The sequence below is a fragment of the Curcuma longa genome, chromosome 20 (genome assembly GCF_044706935.1).
Source record: "Curcuma longa cultivar G26 ecotype Majalengka, Jawa Barat chromosome 20, ITB_CL_G26_1.1, whole genome shotgun sequence".
Classification (NCBI taxonomy): domain Eukaryota; kingdom Viridiplantae; phylum Streptophyta; class Magnoliopsida; order Zingiberales; family Zingiberaceae; genus Curcuma; species Curcuma longa.
Window position 1 is genome coordinate 11,463,689 of NC_133880.1, and position 15,964 is coordinate 11,479,652.

Genomic DNA, 15,964 nt, shown 5'->3' on the forward strand with positions numbered 1-15,964 from the left:
TTTCACCCACATGCCTAACATACGGTCTTCTCTAACATGTTAGGACTTTATTTTATTCACTGTCAAGTGTCTGGTCAATCGTGATCCATTTGGACTTTGCTCTCTTATCAACTCTTTGTTAGACTTTCAACTACCAAGTGTCTAGTCAATCATGATTCACTTGAACTTTGCTCCTTTACCAACTTTCTATTGTACTTTCAACTATCAAATGTTTCATCAAATGTGACCTACTTAGACTTTGCTTCCTTATCAATTCTCTATTAGACTTCCAACTACTAAGTGTACCGATCAATCGCGATCCATTTGAATTTTACCTTTGTCAACTTCCTATTTGACTTTCAATGCATGTAGAGTGATAGTAGCAATTACCTATGCTAGGATGCAAAAACTACTTAACAATGGAGGGCAAAATGCGACTCGGTAGTGCTCGCAGACATAGACAAGGGCTTGCATTATCCCCACGAAGAGAGAGTTCACATGGTTCTCGATCGGCAAGATTGAGGTATCCTGTCGGATTAGGTGTTTGGGAAGCCAGTAAGGGAGGGGTTAGCTTGTTAATGTTTCTGTCTGTGTATCATCTCCTTGTATGTTTTCTAAACAATTTCTTCCCTTTGCTTATTTCTAAAGGGTACAAGTAAACTTGGATCTTAAACTAATAATAACTTGATATTTCAGAAACATGGACAATTGGATTCAATGTTCTAATACTATCTTCATTATAACCAGTTCTTTAACAACCCTTGCCCTATTTTCAGAACTCAAAATAAGTCGAACAAAACCCAAGATAAGATAACCAATAAGATCTCTTTACTAGAATGACAAAATTTCAGAGATTGTAGTTTAATCAACGACATTGCGCAAACCGAGTCGAAAACATAGCAACATCTCTACATTACAAAATATTAGCAAGAGACTGAGAAGGAGGAAGAAGATTAACATAGCAAAATCTAGAACAAGCATCAGATAAGGATCACTCGGGCCATGAAACTCATGTCTCTTCTCGCCTTCAGAGATCAACCATCTGCAATGCGAGAGAGAGAGAGAGAGAAAGGATTAAGGAACAGAGATCTTGCATAGTTAGTGGCCTATCTAAATATATATGAACATACCATTGTAACACTGAGAAGCAATGACTGGCACGTCATGATTCGCGATCGAAATAGACATAGATAGCTGCGTCTTCAACCCCACATCCATGCTCATCCAAGAACCATCCATTTTGGGAGGCTTCTCATCGAGAAAACAGTGGAATGGCCTCGGTTGCTGCTCCTCATCCTCCTTCTTCTCCGACCTACCATTAGCAGCCATCTCAATCTTGAGATCAGCACCCTTCTCTTCCTCAGACGTACACATCCTGAAACGGGAATCAACGCTCTGCATGTTGCTGTAAACATGTTTTGAGTTCATTCCCATAGGCCCGAAGCTGGGTGGGATCTGCATGCCGTTTCTACAGCCGTCTGGGAGGAAAGGGAACTCAGGTACGACCTCCTTGAACCCAACAACGTTCCTGCTCACCAGATATTGTATAATCAAGTAATCAAGATCCACGGTCAGAGCCTGAGAAAGATTCGTATATATATATATATATATAAAAAAATCATAACAGTAGCTTAATACCACCATGCAGTATGCTTATTACCTGTGATTATCTAGCGAGAGAGGGAGAGACTCCAAGCACAGGTTGGTGGAGTCTTCACAGTGCGAGTAGCCCAAAGCCCTGGCGGAAGGCCTTACGGAGGAGGAACAGGGGAAGAAGAGATGATTGGTGTGTGGCGAGGGGAGGGAGAGAGGAGGGTGGAAGTTTGGCGAGTTGTGGGAGAAGGCTGGGCTAGTGGCTAAAGACAATTCCACAGGCTTTCTTGGACGGCCTTTCCCCCTATGCATGTGCCTTTCACAATACTTGGAGTCAGGATACGCCTCCTTGGAGCACCTCCACTTCTTCCCATCTGTTCTCCTGCACCTCCCTGGTTCTGGATCCACTGCGTTCCTTGCCTCGCCCATCCCGTAACCTCCCCACCCAACTGATGCAGCAACGACACGATACGATTTAGGCGGCGTGTTCAAAACCAAACATCTTCTAAATCAAAGACGGAAAGCTTTAACTAGAGAAACCTACTTGCAGGAGCATTAGGGAGGAAGCGGGGGGTTTGTGGATCCATGAAGAGGCTTCTCCTAATGCAGTGGATGAGATCAGGAGGTACGGGTATAGCCGACGCCATGTACTTGAAGATGAGCGCTTGGAGCTCCAACTCTTGCCATTGGGATGGTGTGAAGGGATACCTACTGCCGCCTCCTCCCGTCATCATCCTCTCAGTCGTTGGTTTGTGCAGTGGACCAACAAACTACAAGTTGAAGAAGGCCAAGAGATTGAGCAGAGGGCAGCAAAAAGCAACAAGGGGAGGAAGTAATGCAGGTTTTTTGATAGGAAGCAGACAGTGGAAGAGTGAGCAGGAGAGAGAGAGTGAGTGTGAGAGACAAGCAGCAGGAGGGGGAAGAGGAGCAGCAGCATCACCAGTTAACTTCCTGCAATAATAAATCGACTTTTGTCTTGTTATGGGACTGAAATGAATAAACAAGTGGTGTGGCTCAATTTATTTGCTTAGGAAGTGTCATTCAGTCAAGGGGCAGAGGGGAATCATAAGACTGCTGAGGCATAGAGTTGGGACTAGAGCTAATAGATCACAGACAGAGAACTATTGTTTAGGGTAGCTTTAACTGTATCTGTTCACAAAGCACTTGGTTTAAAATTAAGAGTGTCAGATGGTGCAGCAGCTGTTGGCTGTCGCTGCCACCTGGTGCCAGTGCTCTGTTCTTATTGCGACTGACAGCAGATAGAGGAACAGGCATGGCAGATGCAGGCGCAGGCGCAGACGCAGGCGCAGGGATGCACTGCGCTCTCTTCACCGACTCTGGATGGCCCTACTGATGCCTGCCTCCTGCCGCTGCTGTTCGTCTGCTGCCTTTTGTTGTTGCTGCTGCTTCTGACTCCTGCCAACTTTGCAGAAACCCATAAGCAAAAGAGCTGCTTGAAGCCTAAAAAAATAAAGGAAAACCCCGATGGTAGTCAGGTAGTGGTAAATTATAACTAGAGAGCATGTGATTGCCTGCACAGCCACTCAGTGGGCTGGAGGAAAAAAAGGGCTTTGAGTGCAGTGTACTGTTGTTGCTGATGCTTTCCTCACTTTCTGCTGCTGCTTTTCTTTTATTATTATTATCATTTATGATAACTCATAGAGAAGCCTTTGCTTCCTGCAGCTACTTTCTTCTTGTACACTGAATGCCTGTTTAATTTTCTCCATTTCCTTCTTCCTACTTTGTTCATCTTGCCTTTTTAATGCCTCAGCTCCAACTCCATGGAAATTACTCTGATAAGCTTCGAAGATATTTTACTTTGCTCCGAATCTTTTGCAAATGTTTCATTAGATAGAGACAGTATTACAAGTGATAGGTGCCTAGGACTACTACGCCCTGTTTCTGAAACTTAATGATTCTTCATGCAAGCTTTCCAGAAAGCAGAGATGGTTGCTCATTTCTTCAGAAGGAAACACCTGCAAAGTAAAACTGAATAACCTAACAAGACATGGAGACATGCTGTTCTGCAATGCTCTCAAATCGTAGGATACGCAGATATTATTTACACACAGGGTTAATTATTCACTGTCATTTGATACAGATATTTATAAGAAAGAAACTAGAACAGCATAGGAACTGAGGAACATGGACATGTAAGCCATTGCAGGTTAGGCTTCAAGTGAGGGGCAGATTTTCTCAATATTTTTCTGTTCATGGAAGACATTAAATTACCCAATATGATGCTCTTTTATGTTGCCAGATCTGGGTAGAGATACAGAGCAAGGTATCAGGAAATACCCAGAAAACTCTGGCTAGTGTCAACAGTGATGATGGCCTCTGTTCAAAATTATAAAGAATTTGAATATGGCCAAGCACATGCATAGGACAGAGGGTTGGGTTCTGCAGTATCCAGTGCCATGGCTATGGTCCATAAATGCAAGCAACTTCAAACTTGCAAGTACACAGTGGTGTGCATGCAATGAACAGATCCTTTCCTCTGACCTCATGTTCAGAGGCCGAGTTTTAAGCCCTGGAAACATTAAAAGAAAGGCGTCCAGATTAAAGTTGCTTTGCGCATAACCAAAGTAAGAGCAATGCTTTTCTTCTACGGATGCACTGTCACTGCTGAATCTTGTGACATACCCTGCAACTAATACAAACAATTCTTAGTTTGTTTCACCAATATGTTGAATGTATTCAAAAGCAATATTCATTTTCATGAGAATGTTTGAAGAATAAGTTAACTCAATCATTTTCTAACGTAACAATTACGAATATAATCACACATTATCGGCCTGAAAAAGTTTTAAACAGTTACTATAGGGAAATAAAATCACTCCAAGGGACATTAAAATGACACATTACTGTGTTGTCAAAAGAATAAAAAACAGCAAATGGTAATTTATGAACACACACATAAAGTTGCATATAAACCAAAATGCATACCACAATTTGGTATTTAGCAAAGGGCATATTGCTTCAAAGTGCAATGACTAAAATGTTTTTCAGCTTGCATCTATCTCCCAAACTATTCGCTAAACCCATCATCGCTTGGACCATGTAGAAACATTGGACTAAGTTGTCGAACTCATTGCTTAAACCTATCGCACATCCACTGCTTTGCACAGTATCATGCACCACAAATGCCATAGAAGACCTCAATAATATCCCAATATTCTTCCCATCCCTATCATGAAAAAGAAATTCTAGGTTTCATCTATGTAGCCTCGATGAGTACTCAAGCTATTTTTAATTTAAAGTTAAACTCTTGAGAATTGATATGAGTGTTATATTAGTGCGATAAAAGTCATATAGTTCCATAATTGTATGATATTATCCACTTTGAACTTAAGCTCTTATAGTTTTATTTTTAAGCTCAACTCAAAAGGCCTTATATCAATAAAGATATCTTCCATCTTATAAATTCATAATCTTTTTCATTTATTTTCAATGTGGAAATTTGATTGTATCCCAACAATCCTTATCTCAAACAAAGGATCACCGGAATCCCCTTTATCATTATCTCTATGGTCCGAGTCTAGGCTTCCCCTACTTCTTTCATTTTTCTTGAAGATCCCCATATGATTTTATATTGACCATGACTCTGATATCAATTGTTAGTTTTTTTGAGGGTCCCTTTTAAACAAAGGATAGGGTTCTCACTTTAACTGGTTCTAATTTTGCTGAATGGAAAGAGTACATTATCATAGTCTTAAGCTGCATAGACTTGAACTATGCATTGAGATATGATTGTTCTGCACCCTTGACTAGTGCTAACACAATAGAGCAGAGGACTGAATTTGAAAAGTGGGAATGATCAAACTATATGTGTCTAAGTATCATGAAGCTTTCCATACCGATACTAATTAAAAGTTTTATTATTAAAGGAAAAAATACTTGAAATTTTCTTAGCCAATTAGCAGACTATTTTGTTATAAATTAAATGAAAAGGTCGAGATTACTATACTTCTTTTGAAGTTGGTAACTATATGATATAGGGAGTACATTATGGAGGTGTCCAATATCGTCACAAGTTTGAAAGCACTCAAACTTGAAATGTTTGAGTCTATATTAGTGCATTTTGTTTTGATGTCTTTGCCTGCACAATTCACTACTTTTAAGATTTCATATAATACTCAAAAGGATAAGTGGATATTAAATGAGTTATGGCTCAATATGTATAAGAAGAGAAGAGATTGAAGTGTGAGACACCTGAAAGTGCTCACTTAACATTTGGTTTCCAAGGTTCAAGTAAGAAATGAAAAATGATCAATAACAAAGGAAAGGGAAAGTAAATTACAGATTTTGAGAGTTTTGGCCATAAGGAGCATAAAAAATAAGATAAGGAGTCTACTTGTTACTTGTAAGAAAAAAAGTCATATGAAGAAAGACTGCCCCAAATATGCTAATTGTCATATAAAGAAAGATAAACTTCTCAACTTTGTTAGTTCAGAAGTTAATTTAGTTATTGTACCCTCTGACACTTGATGGATAAATACCGGTGCTACTACTCACATAAATGTCACTATATAAGATTGTCTCAGGAGCTATCTTCCGCTTGATGGTGAAAAATACATCTATACGAGAAATGAAAGAAAACCTAAGCTCGAGTCGATGGGTGTTTTTAGGCTTTATTTTAGAATTAATATCTTTTTAGATTTAAAAAATATATTTATTATACTATCTTTTTGATGGAATTTAATTTTAATTTTTTATTTATATAAATCAGGTTATTCTTATTCATTTGAAAATAAAAATTTTAATAATTTCTATAATTCAGTGTTAGTTGACAATGATTTCTTAGTTAATAAGCTTTTTAAATTAAACATCATAACTCTTATGGTTGACAACGTAATTATGCATAGCATAGGTACAAAATGCAAATTGACTAATGATGTCACGTCCCGAGAGATGTCTGTCCAGAAAAATTTCGGCAGCATCTCCCCTGTAACAATTCAACTTTCCCTGATACATTTCAATATAGGGCCCACAAGGTCTCAACCACATACTACAAGTATATAAACTACCAAACTATAAGAATAAAGGCCCACACGACCACTTTCTAGTACAACACATGTATGTAAAAATACCACAACAATAAACCAACGAGGTACAACCACAGCAACAACTGACAACAAACTCCACTAGACTACGAAAATGGAAACTGCGAGCGAAATTAATTCAACGATAAAATTCACGTATACAAGCATAAGTCCAAAAGCCACACATCCAAATACAAACCGAAACCACACAAAGAAAATCAAACTCCTATTGTGAGATAGGGGTAGTCTGGCATAACTCCAAGCTTCGTGACAACATCCATATCTACTACCTGAGGAGAAAGAAAGGAAATTTCAAGGTCTAAGTGGTGAGTATAAAATACTCAGTGGATACTAGAATAGAAGTGCACAATATATATATGTTGGGAATCCTATGCGATAAAAAATAAAAAATCGCAGCGGAAATAGGATCCCTCGAGTGATCCATGCGAAAAACTCATACAAATTAAAACTACAAAAATTCTATCTAATAGAATTCACCTTTGATGCGTGCCCTTCGCTTATCCCGCTCGTCCAAAAGTCGTCGGATCTCTAGCACGTTCAAGTGTCCGTGCCTCTATGCGTATCCACACGAACACTCACTTTTGGAGAAAGGTGGTTGTGCTAGCAACCTTTATGGATTTCGACCAAGAGAGGGAAGAGGGATTTCGGCCAAGTGAGGGAAGAAGGAAGAAAAATGAACAACCCAAGAGTTTTGCAAGAGAAAACTCTTTTATATTCATGCCATGAATACCAAGGGTTTAATCCACATTAATCATGCATGATAAATCAAAATCTAATTTGGCTTAATTTGAGTCTAACTCAAATTCAACTCATGCATGATAACTTCCATGCATGTAACTTTCTCTTCTTAATTGCATGATTAATCCACATTAATCATGTATAATGAATCAAAATTCATCTTGATTTAATTTGAGTCTAACTCAAATTTAACCAACTTGAGTCTAACTAAAGTCTAGGTCATCCAATGAGCTTAATTGTTTTTTTAATCAAACTAAAATGAACCCATCTCTAAATATAGTGTTATTTGTGTTTGACCCAATAGGCTCTTGTAATGTTGACAATGTTTCTAAAACTCATTTTAGAAACATAAACAATGAGCGGCATCTAGCAATGCATCATTGCTACCCAAGTGACAAGAATGTCAAGATCCGACATAACCTCCGTGACTATAATAATGTATGACTATGTTCTTCTATCCTCGATATCTAGATTGATCAATGAGGCATAGACCGTATCATCCTCTTATCAATCTTTATGTTTCTTGATCCCCAAGTAGACTCACTCAAGCAAATGAGCTCAATATCTCATATTGACTCATTTGAGCATGACCATGCATTTCTTGGTCCTACTCTATCAAGAGGTCGTAAGATATCACTCCCGTTATATAGGAGGGATAGATCCTATCTTTATCACTCACATCCCTCCGCATAATTTGTTACATACCCAATGATCGCTTTTATAGTCCACCTTGTTACGAATGACGTTTGACGATACCAAAAAATATAACTCCTTATGTAGGAAACCGTAGTGACTTCAGGTCTAAGGACTATTCATATCAATAGTCACATGAGAAAGTTTATGATACTCATATAATGATCCATAAAACTTTCTCATGGCTGGTTAATTAAGTATACATTCTCTAATGTATACCCATGTGTCAACTCGATATCCCATATCCATGACTTGTGAGATCAAGTCATCCAGCTGACCACATGCTAGTCTCAACGCATTAATATCGTCCCTGAATATTAATGCTTAACTAGAAATGATTAAGGGTAGTATTCTCTATATCATCTTACTATCGATTCAAACAATCGATATGATATAGATTAGAACTAGCTACCCAAGGGCATTATTATACTTAGTTATTTGACACTAATACAAAGTAAGTATAATAATCAAAACTGATGCTTTTATTAATAATAGAATATGATACAACAGTCCTTAGTCAATCATCACATAATTGACTCTAGGATTTCTACTAACAATCTCCCACTTACACTAGTGTCAATCACTGTAATATTTAATACCCAATGACCTAGTGTGACCATCATATTTTCTTTATGCCAAAGCCTTGGTCAAAGGATTTGCGATGTTAGCATCTGTTGGTACTCTACATATCCTCTTTGTCTCTCTCATTCTGAGAATGTAATTCTTAAACTCGTTTTAATTCCTTCGAAGAACTTGTAGTGCGTGTCACCTAATAGTTCTCGGTTATGTTGGCTGTCCGTAATTAACCATTAATTTCAGAACGATCATGAGTGGTATCTAGTAGTACATCATGATCCCCAATTAATCAAAAAATCAATGATTGATTCCAGAACATCTTCTAAATCCTTCAGCAACTCCAATTAAATGTGTCTCGTTCCTTTCACCGTCTTATACCCGCTTGGTTCAGGACATGGTCTATGTGTCGACCCCCACTAGGCTGACTACATCACACCTAGCCCAAGCTATTTTCTTGTCCTGTGGATTCAAGTTACTTGTGCATGTATCCAAGTGTATCGTACTTTTAACATGTAATACTTTGGCCAAAGACTTTTAGTAACAATCCTGACAAGCAGCCGCAAGGTATATGTCTCTTTTTATAAGGACCAGTGAATCGTCTATGGACTATTCAAACACCTTCGGGCACTTCGTCTTATACCCAATCATCTCGGGTCAACACCTCGGAGATGCTTGCTTAAGATGTCAAAGTATAAGCCTCCGTGACCAAGGTGACTTGAATACCGCAAGTCAAAGGAAAGTCGCACTTAAGCTGTGCTGAGATCTTCATTGACATATGTATAGAACCATATGAAGTCACAAGGCAGGTCACTCCAATGAACTAGTTACCTTTAACCAGCATCCACGTTTAACTCTCAATATCTAATGTCTCTAGCTAGCGAGATTAGCGCTTAGCTAACCAAGAAGTTTAAAAAATGCTAGTCTCGACAGAATCGTTAAAGTCTGTACTTATCAATTCCTCGACTAGGGATAGTTTCAATACATTCATAATTGTACATATAGAGATGCTCACTAGTTGTGATCTAATCACAAATTCTATGATGTTATGAATCATATTGCGGACATTCAATATTTGAGTTTAGATCCAATCAAACATATATGGAATGTGCACTCAAATAGTGAATTATTATTTATCCAATAAATAGTATAACTGTAAGGCGATTGCCTTAGAAAACCCCTCAAATTTAATAGATTAGCTAAGCATATGATTTCCTGAATCAGCTTTATCTTAGAAAGTGGTCATTGTTCTGATAACCAAGAAGGCCCCTGTGCCTCGCCACCGCTTGGAAGCTAACTCTTGAAATGTATGCTTAGCAAATCTAATGGTTAAACTTGAATCTAATCCAAGGTTAATCAAATAATAGATAATGGTGAATTAATTAATTAAGATAAAACTAAAATATCAACTCACACAATCCATAGGATTAATAGTGTGATCATCTAGAAATGTGTGAGATGAATTAAGACTCAATTAAAATTAATCTGATGAATTTAATGAAAATTAATTAATCAATCAAACATAGTTTAATTAATTAAACCTTTAAATCAATTAATTATTAAAATGTAGTTTAAATAAAATGTTAATTTATCTTAATTAAACATTAATTAATTTTATCCTAATTAATCTTAATTAAATGTTAATTAATTTAATCCTAATTAAATCTTAATAAATTTTATCCAAATTAATCTTAATTAAATGTTAATTAATTTTATCCTAATTAATCCTTAATTAATTTTATCTAATTAATATTAATTAATGTTAATTAATTTTATCCTAATTAATCCTTAATTAATTTTATCCTAATTAATCATAATTAAATATTACTTAAATTTATCCTAATTAATCTTAATTAAACATTAATTAAATTTATCATAATTAATCTTAATTAATCCTTAATTAATTGTATCTTAATTAATCAATTTTATCCTAATTGATCTTAATTAAACATTAATTAATTTTATCCTAATTAATTTTATCCTCATAAATCTTAATTAAATAATAATTAATTTTATCCTAATTAATCTTAATTAATCCTTAATTAATTTTATCCTAATTAATCTTAATTAATTCTTAATTAATTTTATCCTAATTATTCTTAATTAAATGTTAATTAAATTTATCCTAATTAATCTTTATTAATCCTTAATTAATTTTATCCTAATTAACCTTATTAAACATTAATTAAATTTATCCTAATTAATCTTAATTAATAGATTATTAATTTTATCTTAATTAATCCTTAATTAATTTTAATTAAATGTTAGTTAATTTTATTTTTATTAATTTTGTTTAAATGTTAATTAATTTTATCTTAATTAATCTTTAATTAATCTTTAATTAATCATTAGTTAATTTTATATTAATTAATTGCTAATTAATTTTATCTTAATTAATTTTATATTAATTAATTAATATTTAATAAATTTAAATTAATTACTAATAAATTTTACCTTATTTAATTTTAAATTTATCTTACCAATTCTTACCAAATTTATAACTTAATTTATAACTGTTACCAATTATTACCAAATTCATAAATACTGTTGAAGATCGGAGATGGCTAGAGAGGGGGGGAGTGAATAGCCTCCCTTGAAAATCGATTTTCTCCTACAAAAATGTTAGTGCGCAGCGGAAAATAGCTAACAAAATGAAATTAAAGCAGACACAAGATATACGAGGTTCGGGGATAACTTGCCCCTACTCCTCGGCGTGTCCGTAAGGTGGACGATCCCTTGATCTTCGGTAGATCAAACCCCGGATGAATCCGGCTAGATGAATCTCCTTCTCGGTGGAGTGACCTCACCACAACCAATCTCAAGGATGTTTGTTAAGTACAGAGATTATAGAAGGAAACTAAAGATTGAGGCAAACAAGTAGAGAGCTTACAGCACAGCCTCAATCAGAACAAAACAAGACCAAGCAGAGCTTCCCGAGAGCAAGGCACAAAACCCTTGCACCACCTCAGGCAAAGAGCTTCCCGGAAGAGCAATGAACAGCAAGCAGAGAACACACCACAGCCAACACAAGCACAAGCACAGCCTCAATTGTTGTTATATTTTCTCTACCCCTTCATCTCTTCCTTTTAGCCTCCTTCTGCTTGTTCAAACGGTCTCTGAGTCCACTGCACACTGAGCCTTACTGAGCCATCTGAGCTTACCAGCACCATGCTCCTCTCAGCTCACTCACTGATCATCTTCCTGTGCAGCTCAGAGTCCCGCCGTGTCTTTTACCTGAAAACCAAAGCTCGACAAACTGGTATGATGGAAAGCTAACCCTTGACTCTTCCTGTTCTTCATTTGAATTCAAACTCCATCTGCAAACCTCAGAGATGGATTAGCACAGCAATATCAGAAGCAACAGAAATAATCAGAAATCAGAGCAGAAACCTGAACACGATCAGAAATGTCTTAATCGATCAGACAATCGATTAAACGTCGTAATTCTTTCCTCTATAAACCGTGTGATCGATCAAGCCTAAGCATCAATCGATTACCACATACCTGTAATCGATCACCTGATCGATTCGATCAAGGTATGGTAATCGATCAGGTGATCGATTACCGATCGCGAATAGGATTTCTCAGTAAGCTTGTAATCGATCACCTGATCGATTACAGTTCACCATAATCGATTGCCCAATCGATTATGGTGTGTTCTGTGGGTTTTGCGAATTCTCACAGAATGCTCTGTAATCGATCATCAGATCGATTAACCACTAACCCTTGGTCTTACAGAATGCTCTGTAATCGATCACTAGATCGACTAACCAACTAACCCTTGGTTAATCGATTCACTCATCGATTAAACTAAAGTGAAATCAAAACTCATGCAATCTGATCACTTGGTTAACTTGGGTCTCACCCGAGCCAACCGTATTGGATCATGTATTCAGAGAACAGACTCCCAAGCCTCCTCTGACAATGATCCGGTCCGAAGACAGGCTACCATACCTTCTCCGACCATAGTCCGGTACAGAGAACGAGCTACCGAGCCCTCTCTGACCTAATCTGGAGAACGAGCTACCGAGCCCTCTCCCACTTCATCCGGTCCAGAGAACGAGCTACCGAGCCCTCTCTGACCTAGTCCGGAGAACGAGCTACCGAGCCCTCTCCGACTCCATCCGGTCCAGAGAACGAGCTACCGAGCCCTCTCTGACCTAGTCCGGAGAACGAGCTACCGAGCCCTCTCCGACTCCATCCGGTCCAGAGAACGAGCTACCGAGCCCTCTCTGACCTAGTCCGGAGAACGAGCTACCGAGCCCTCTCCGACTCCATCCGGTCCAGAGAACGAGCTACCGAGCCCTCTCTGACCTAGTCCGGAGAGCGAGCTACCGAGCCCTCTTCGACTCCATCCGGTCCAGAGAACGAGCTACCGAGCCCTTTTTGACCTAGTCCGGAGAACGAGCTACCGAGCCCTCTCCGACTCCATCCGTCATTGGTCAATCTGAATATATTGAACTTAATTCTTATACAACTAAAATGAACTTAAATCTGTGTCAACATCAAAACAACAATCGGGATAAACTGCATCAACAATCTCCCCCTTTTTGTTGTTTGACAACACGATTTAAGTTTAGATCAGAATTCATTCTCCCTTTTCATGTAAGTAAGGAGATCAAGATCCTCCCCCTACAACAGTTAAGTTCACTTTGGGAATAAGAGTTAAGTTCATATATGTAAGGAGATCAAATCCTCCCCCTACATCAAATCCTCTCTTTAATTCTTAAACTTAAGTCCATCCTCTCCCCCTTTGTCAAACACCGAAAAGGGTGTAGACCGGCCAACAAATCTCACTAACTCCCCCTAAATTCAAGCGTGTCTCCTCCCGAAACGCATTAACATAAAATGAATAGTGATAAACATGAGAGACAGATATGACATAAGATAAGCGATAAGCAGAAGATATGACATAAACACAAGGTAAAGTAAATGACAGTCATAACTGAAACATACAAAGTAGCAAATCAAAACAGTCAGAATAGCAGGTCAACAGTCAAAATAGCAAATCACACATCAACATACAATAGCTAGAGGGGGGGTGAATAGCGTTTCTCGATTTTTCTTGATCTTTCTCTGCACAGAGATTAGCGGAAGCAAAAATATAAAAGAGAAAGAAAGAGATCAACGCTAACCCGGTTTATTTTACTTGGTATCCACCTCCGCAGAGGTGACTAATCCAAGGATCCACACGCACGCACACACCCGATGCACGGTCCCCGGCAACGGCGCCAAAAACTTGATGGGCTCCCCGCAAGTATACGAGTTATCGTCAAGTAATAAAAATATCGATCCACAGGGACCATGGAATTACTTACTAGATTTAGCACAAAAAGGTGGAGAGAAAACTGAGCATGAGTAGTTGTGAGGGAGAAGAGAGTATTCTAGAGTACTTTATCCTAGAGCCGGAGAAAGGAATCGACTGTGACAATGGGTTGTGAAACGATCCTAGGACTTCGGACTCCTCAGAGTATTGATTGATTGACTTGGATCCTCTACCTTTCCTCAATAATTGTTCAATTGTAGGGATACTAACCAATATATCCAATTCGACCTCGTCAGGTATCCTCGGAATAAAACATTGGTGTTCTTACATCATCATTGTCGGTTTGAGATGGTTCTAGAAGCCTGGTTCAAGGCTTTCCTGTGTCACTCAGGCGCCCCGGAATACTAAAAGAACCCTATCCTCTGTCACAGGATATCTTTTTACGGACCTCTCCCCAACAATGGATGACCGCTATGTAACGCCCGCCCTTACGTGGGCCCTTGACGGACGCTACAGTTCTACTACTTTTCATTCATACGTTCATTTACTCATATACAAAAACTTTTCATAACTTAATTAAAAATAAAATGTATGTCCGTTCGAGTTGTAAAAAATCATTAATATGCAAAATACAGAGATTCAAGACATCTTCTTTAAATTAGGTTCACTGCATATATGATTAATTATTTTCATATAGATAAATATTAATTGTATGTAAAATACACAGATTCATGACATTTTCTTAAATTAGGTTCACTGCATATATAATTTATTATTTTCATAATAAAAGATTTGATTGAAACTAAAGAGTTGTGTGTAGCTATATTAGGTCCCCAAAAATTAGGTTCCTTAAATTGTTTCCGTATAGATAAATATTAATTGTATAAAAGATTTTTGCGGTCCTCGATGGGTGTAAGTTTGTTTCCATATAGTTAAATATGTCTATAATTAATGTTTAGGCGGGAAATTTTTGGACAGACAACTCTGTTTTTATATATATATAGATTAAAATATATTAAAATAGGGGAAATAGAAAAAAGTAATGACTCATTTTCAAACTACTTATTTTCAAAACATTTTTTTGATACACATTAACTTCTGAACAAATTTCAAAATTTTGTAAGGCTAAATGCAAGAATCATTTTGAAAGTTTTGCAAAGCTAAGTTGCAAAAATCATTTTAAGTTTTTTTTTTGCAAAATTAAGTTCAAAAATCATTTTAAAAAATTTTACAAGGTTATTTTCAAACTCATTTTTAAAAATTTTGTAAAGTCCTTTTTGAAATCAATATTATGAAAAAAAAATTTAAAGCCATTTTAAAAATAATTATTATCCAATATTTAAAAAATAATTCGAATGCATTTTTAAAATATTTTTCAAAAATATTTTTAAAGCAATATTTAAAAAAATTCAAAATATGATCAAAGAAATTTTTATGAAAAATTTCATAGGAATTTTGAAAATATTTTCAAAGAAATTTTCAAGGAATTGCATTATCAAAAATTTTCAAAGAAATTTTTCAGGAAAATTTTAAAATATTTTCAAATTTTTTTTAAAAAATTGTTCAAAGAAATTCAAGAATATTTTTCAAAGAATTTGGAAAAATTATTTCAAACCATTTTTTAAAGAAATTTCAAAAATATTTTTAAAATATTTTGAAAAGGAATTTCAAAATATTTTTCAAATAATTATAAAATATTTTTCAAGGAATTTAAAATGTATTTTTCAAATTTGAAAAATATTTTTTTAACTATTTTAAAAAAATCAAAGAATTTGAAAACTATTTCAAAAATAATTTTCAAAATATTTTTAATAAGAATTTGAAAAATATATTTCAAATCATATATATTTTTTAAAACTATATTGAAAGCTCCTGTTAAAGATATTTTAAAAGCTCCTCTTAAAAGTATTTGAAAGGTTTTTCTTAAAAATATTTTAAATCTCCCCTTTAAAAAAATATAAAGGCTCCCCCCCCCCCCCCCCCCCCCCCCCCCCCCCCCCCCCCCCCCCCCCCCCCCCCTTTTTAAACAATTTAATAGCTCCTCCATTTTAAGAAGAAA

At 36.4% G+C, this 15,964-nt stretch overlaps 1 protein-coding gene across 1 annotated transcript; it reads right to left on the reverse strand.

The window, feature by feature from the left end:
* Positions 1-1,013: 1,013 nt before the first annotated feature.
* LOC141813053 (growth-regulating factor 1-like) lies at positions 1,014-2,306 on the reverse strand. The gene is made up of 4 exons (XM_074700958.1): positions 2,117-2,306; positions 1,640-2,021; positions 1,110-1,507; positions 1,014-1,021 (listed from the first exon to the last, which is right to left on the reverse strand). The coding sequence occupies exons 1-4, from the start codon at positions 2,304-2,306 to the stop codon at positions 1,014-1,016; spliced, it is 978 nt and encodes a 325-aa protein (XP_074557059.1).
* Positions 2,307-15,964: the final 13,658 nt, after the last annotated feature.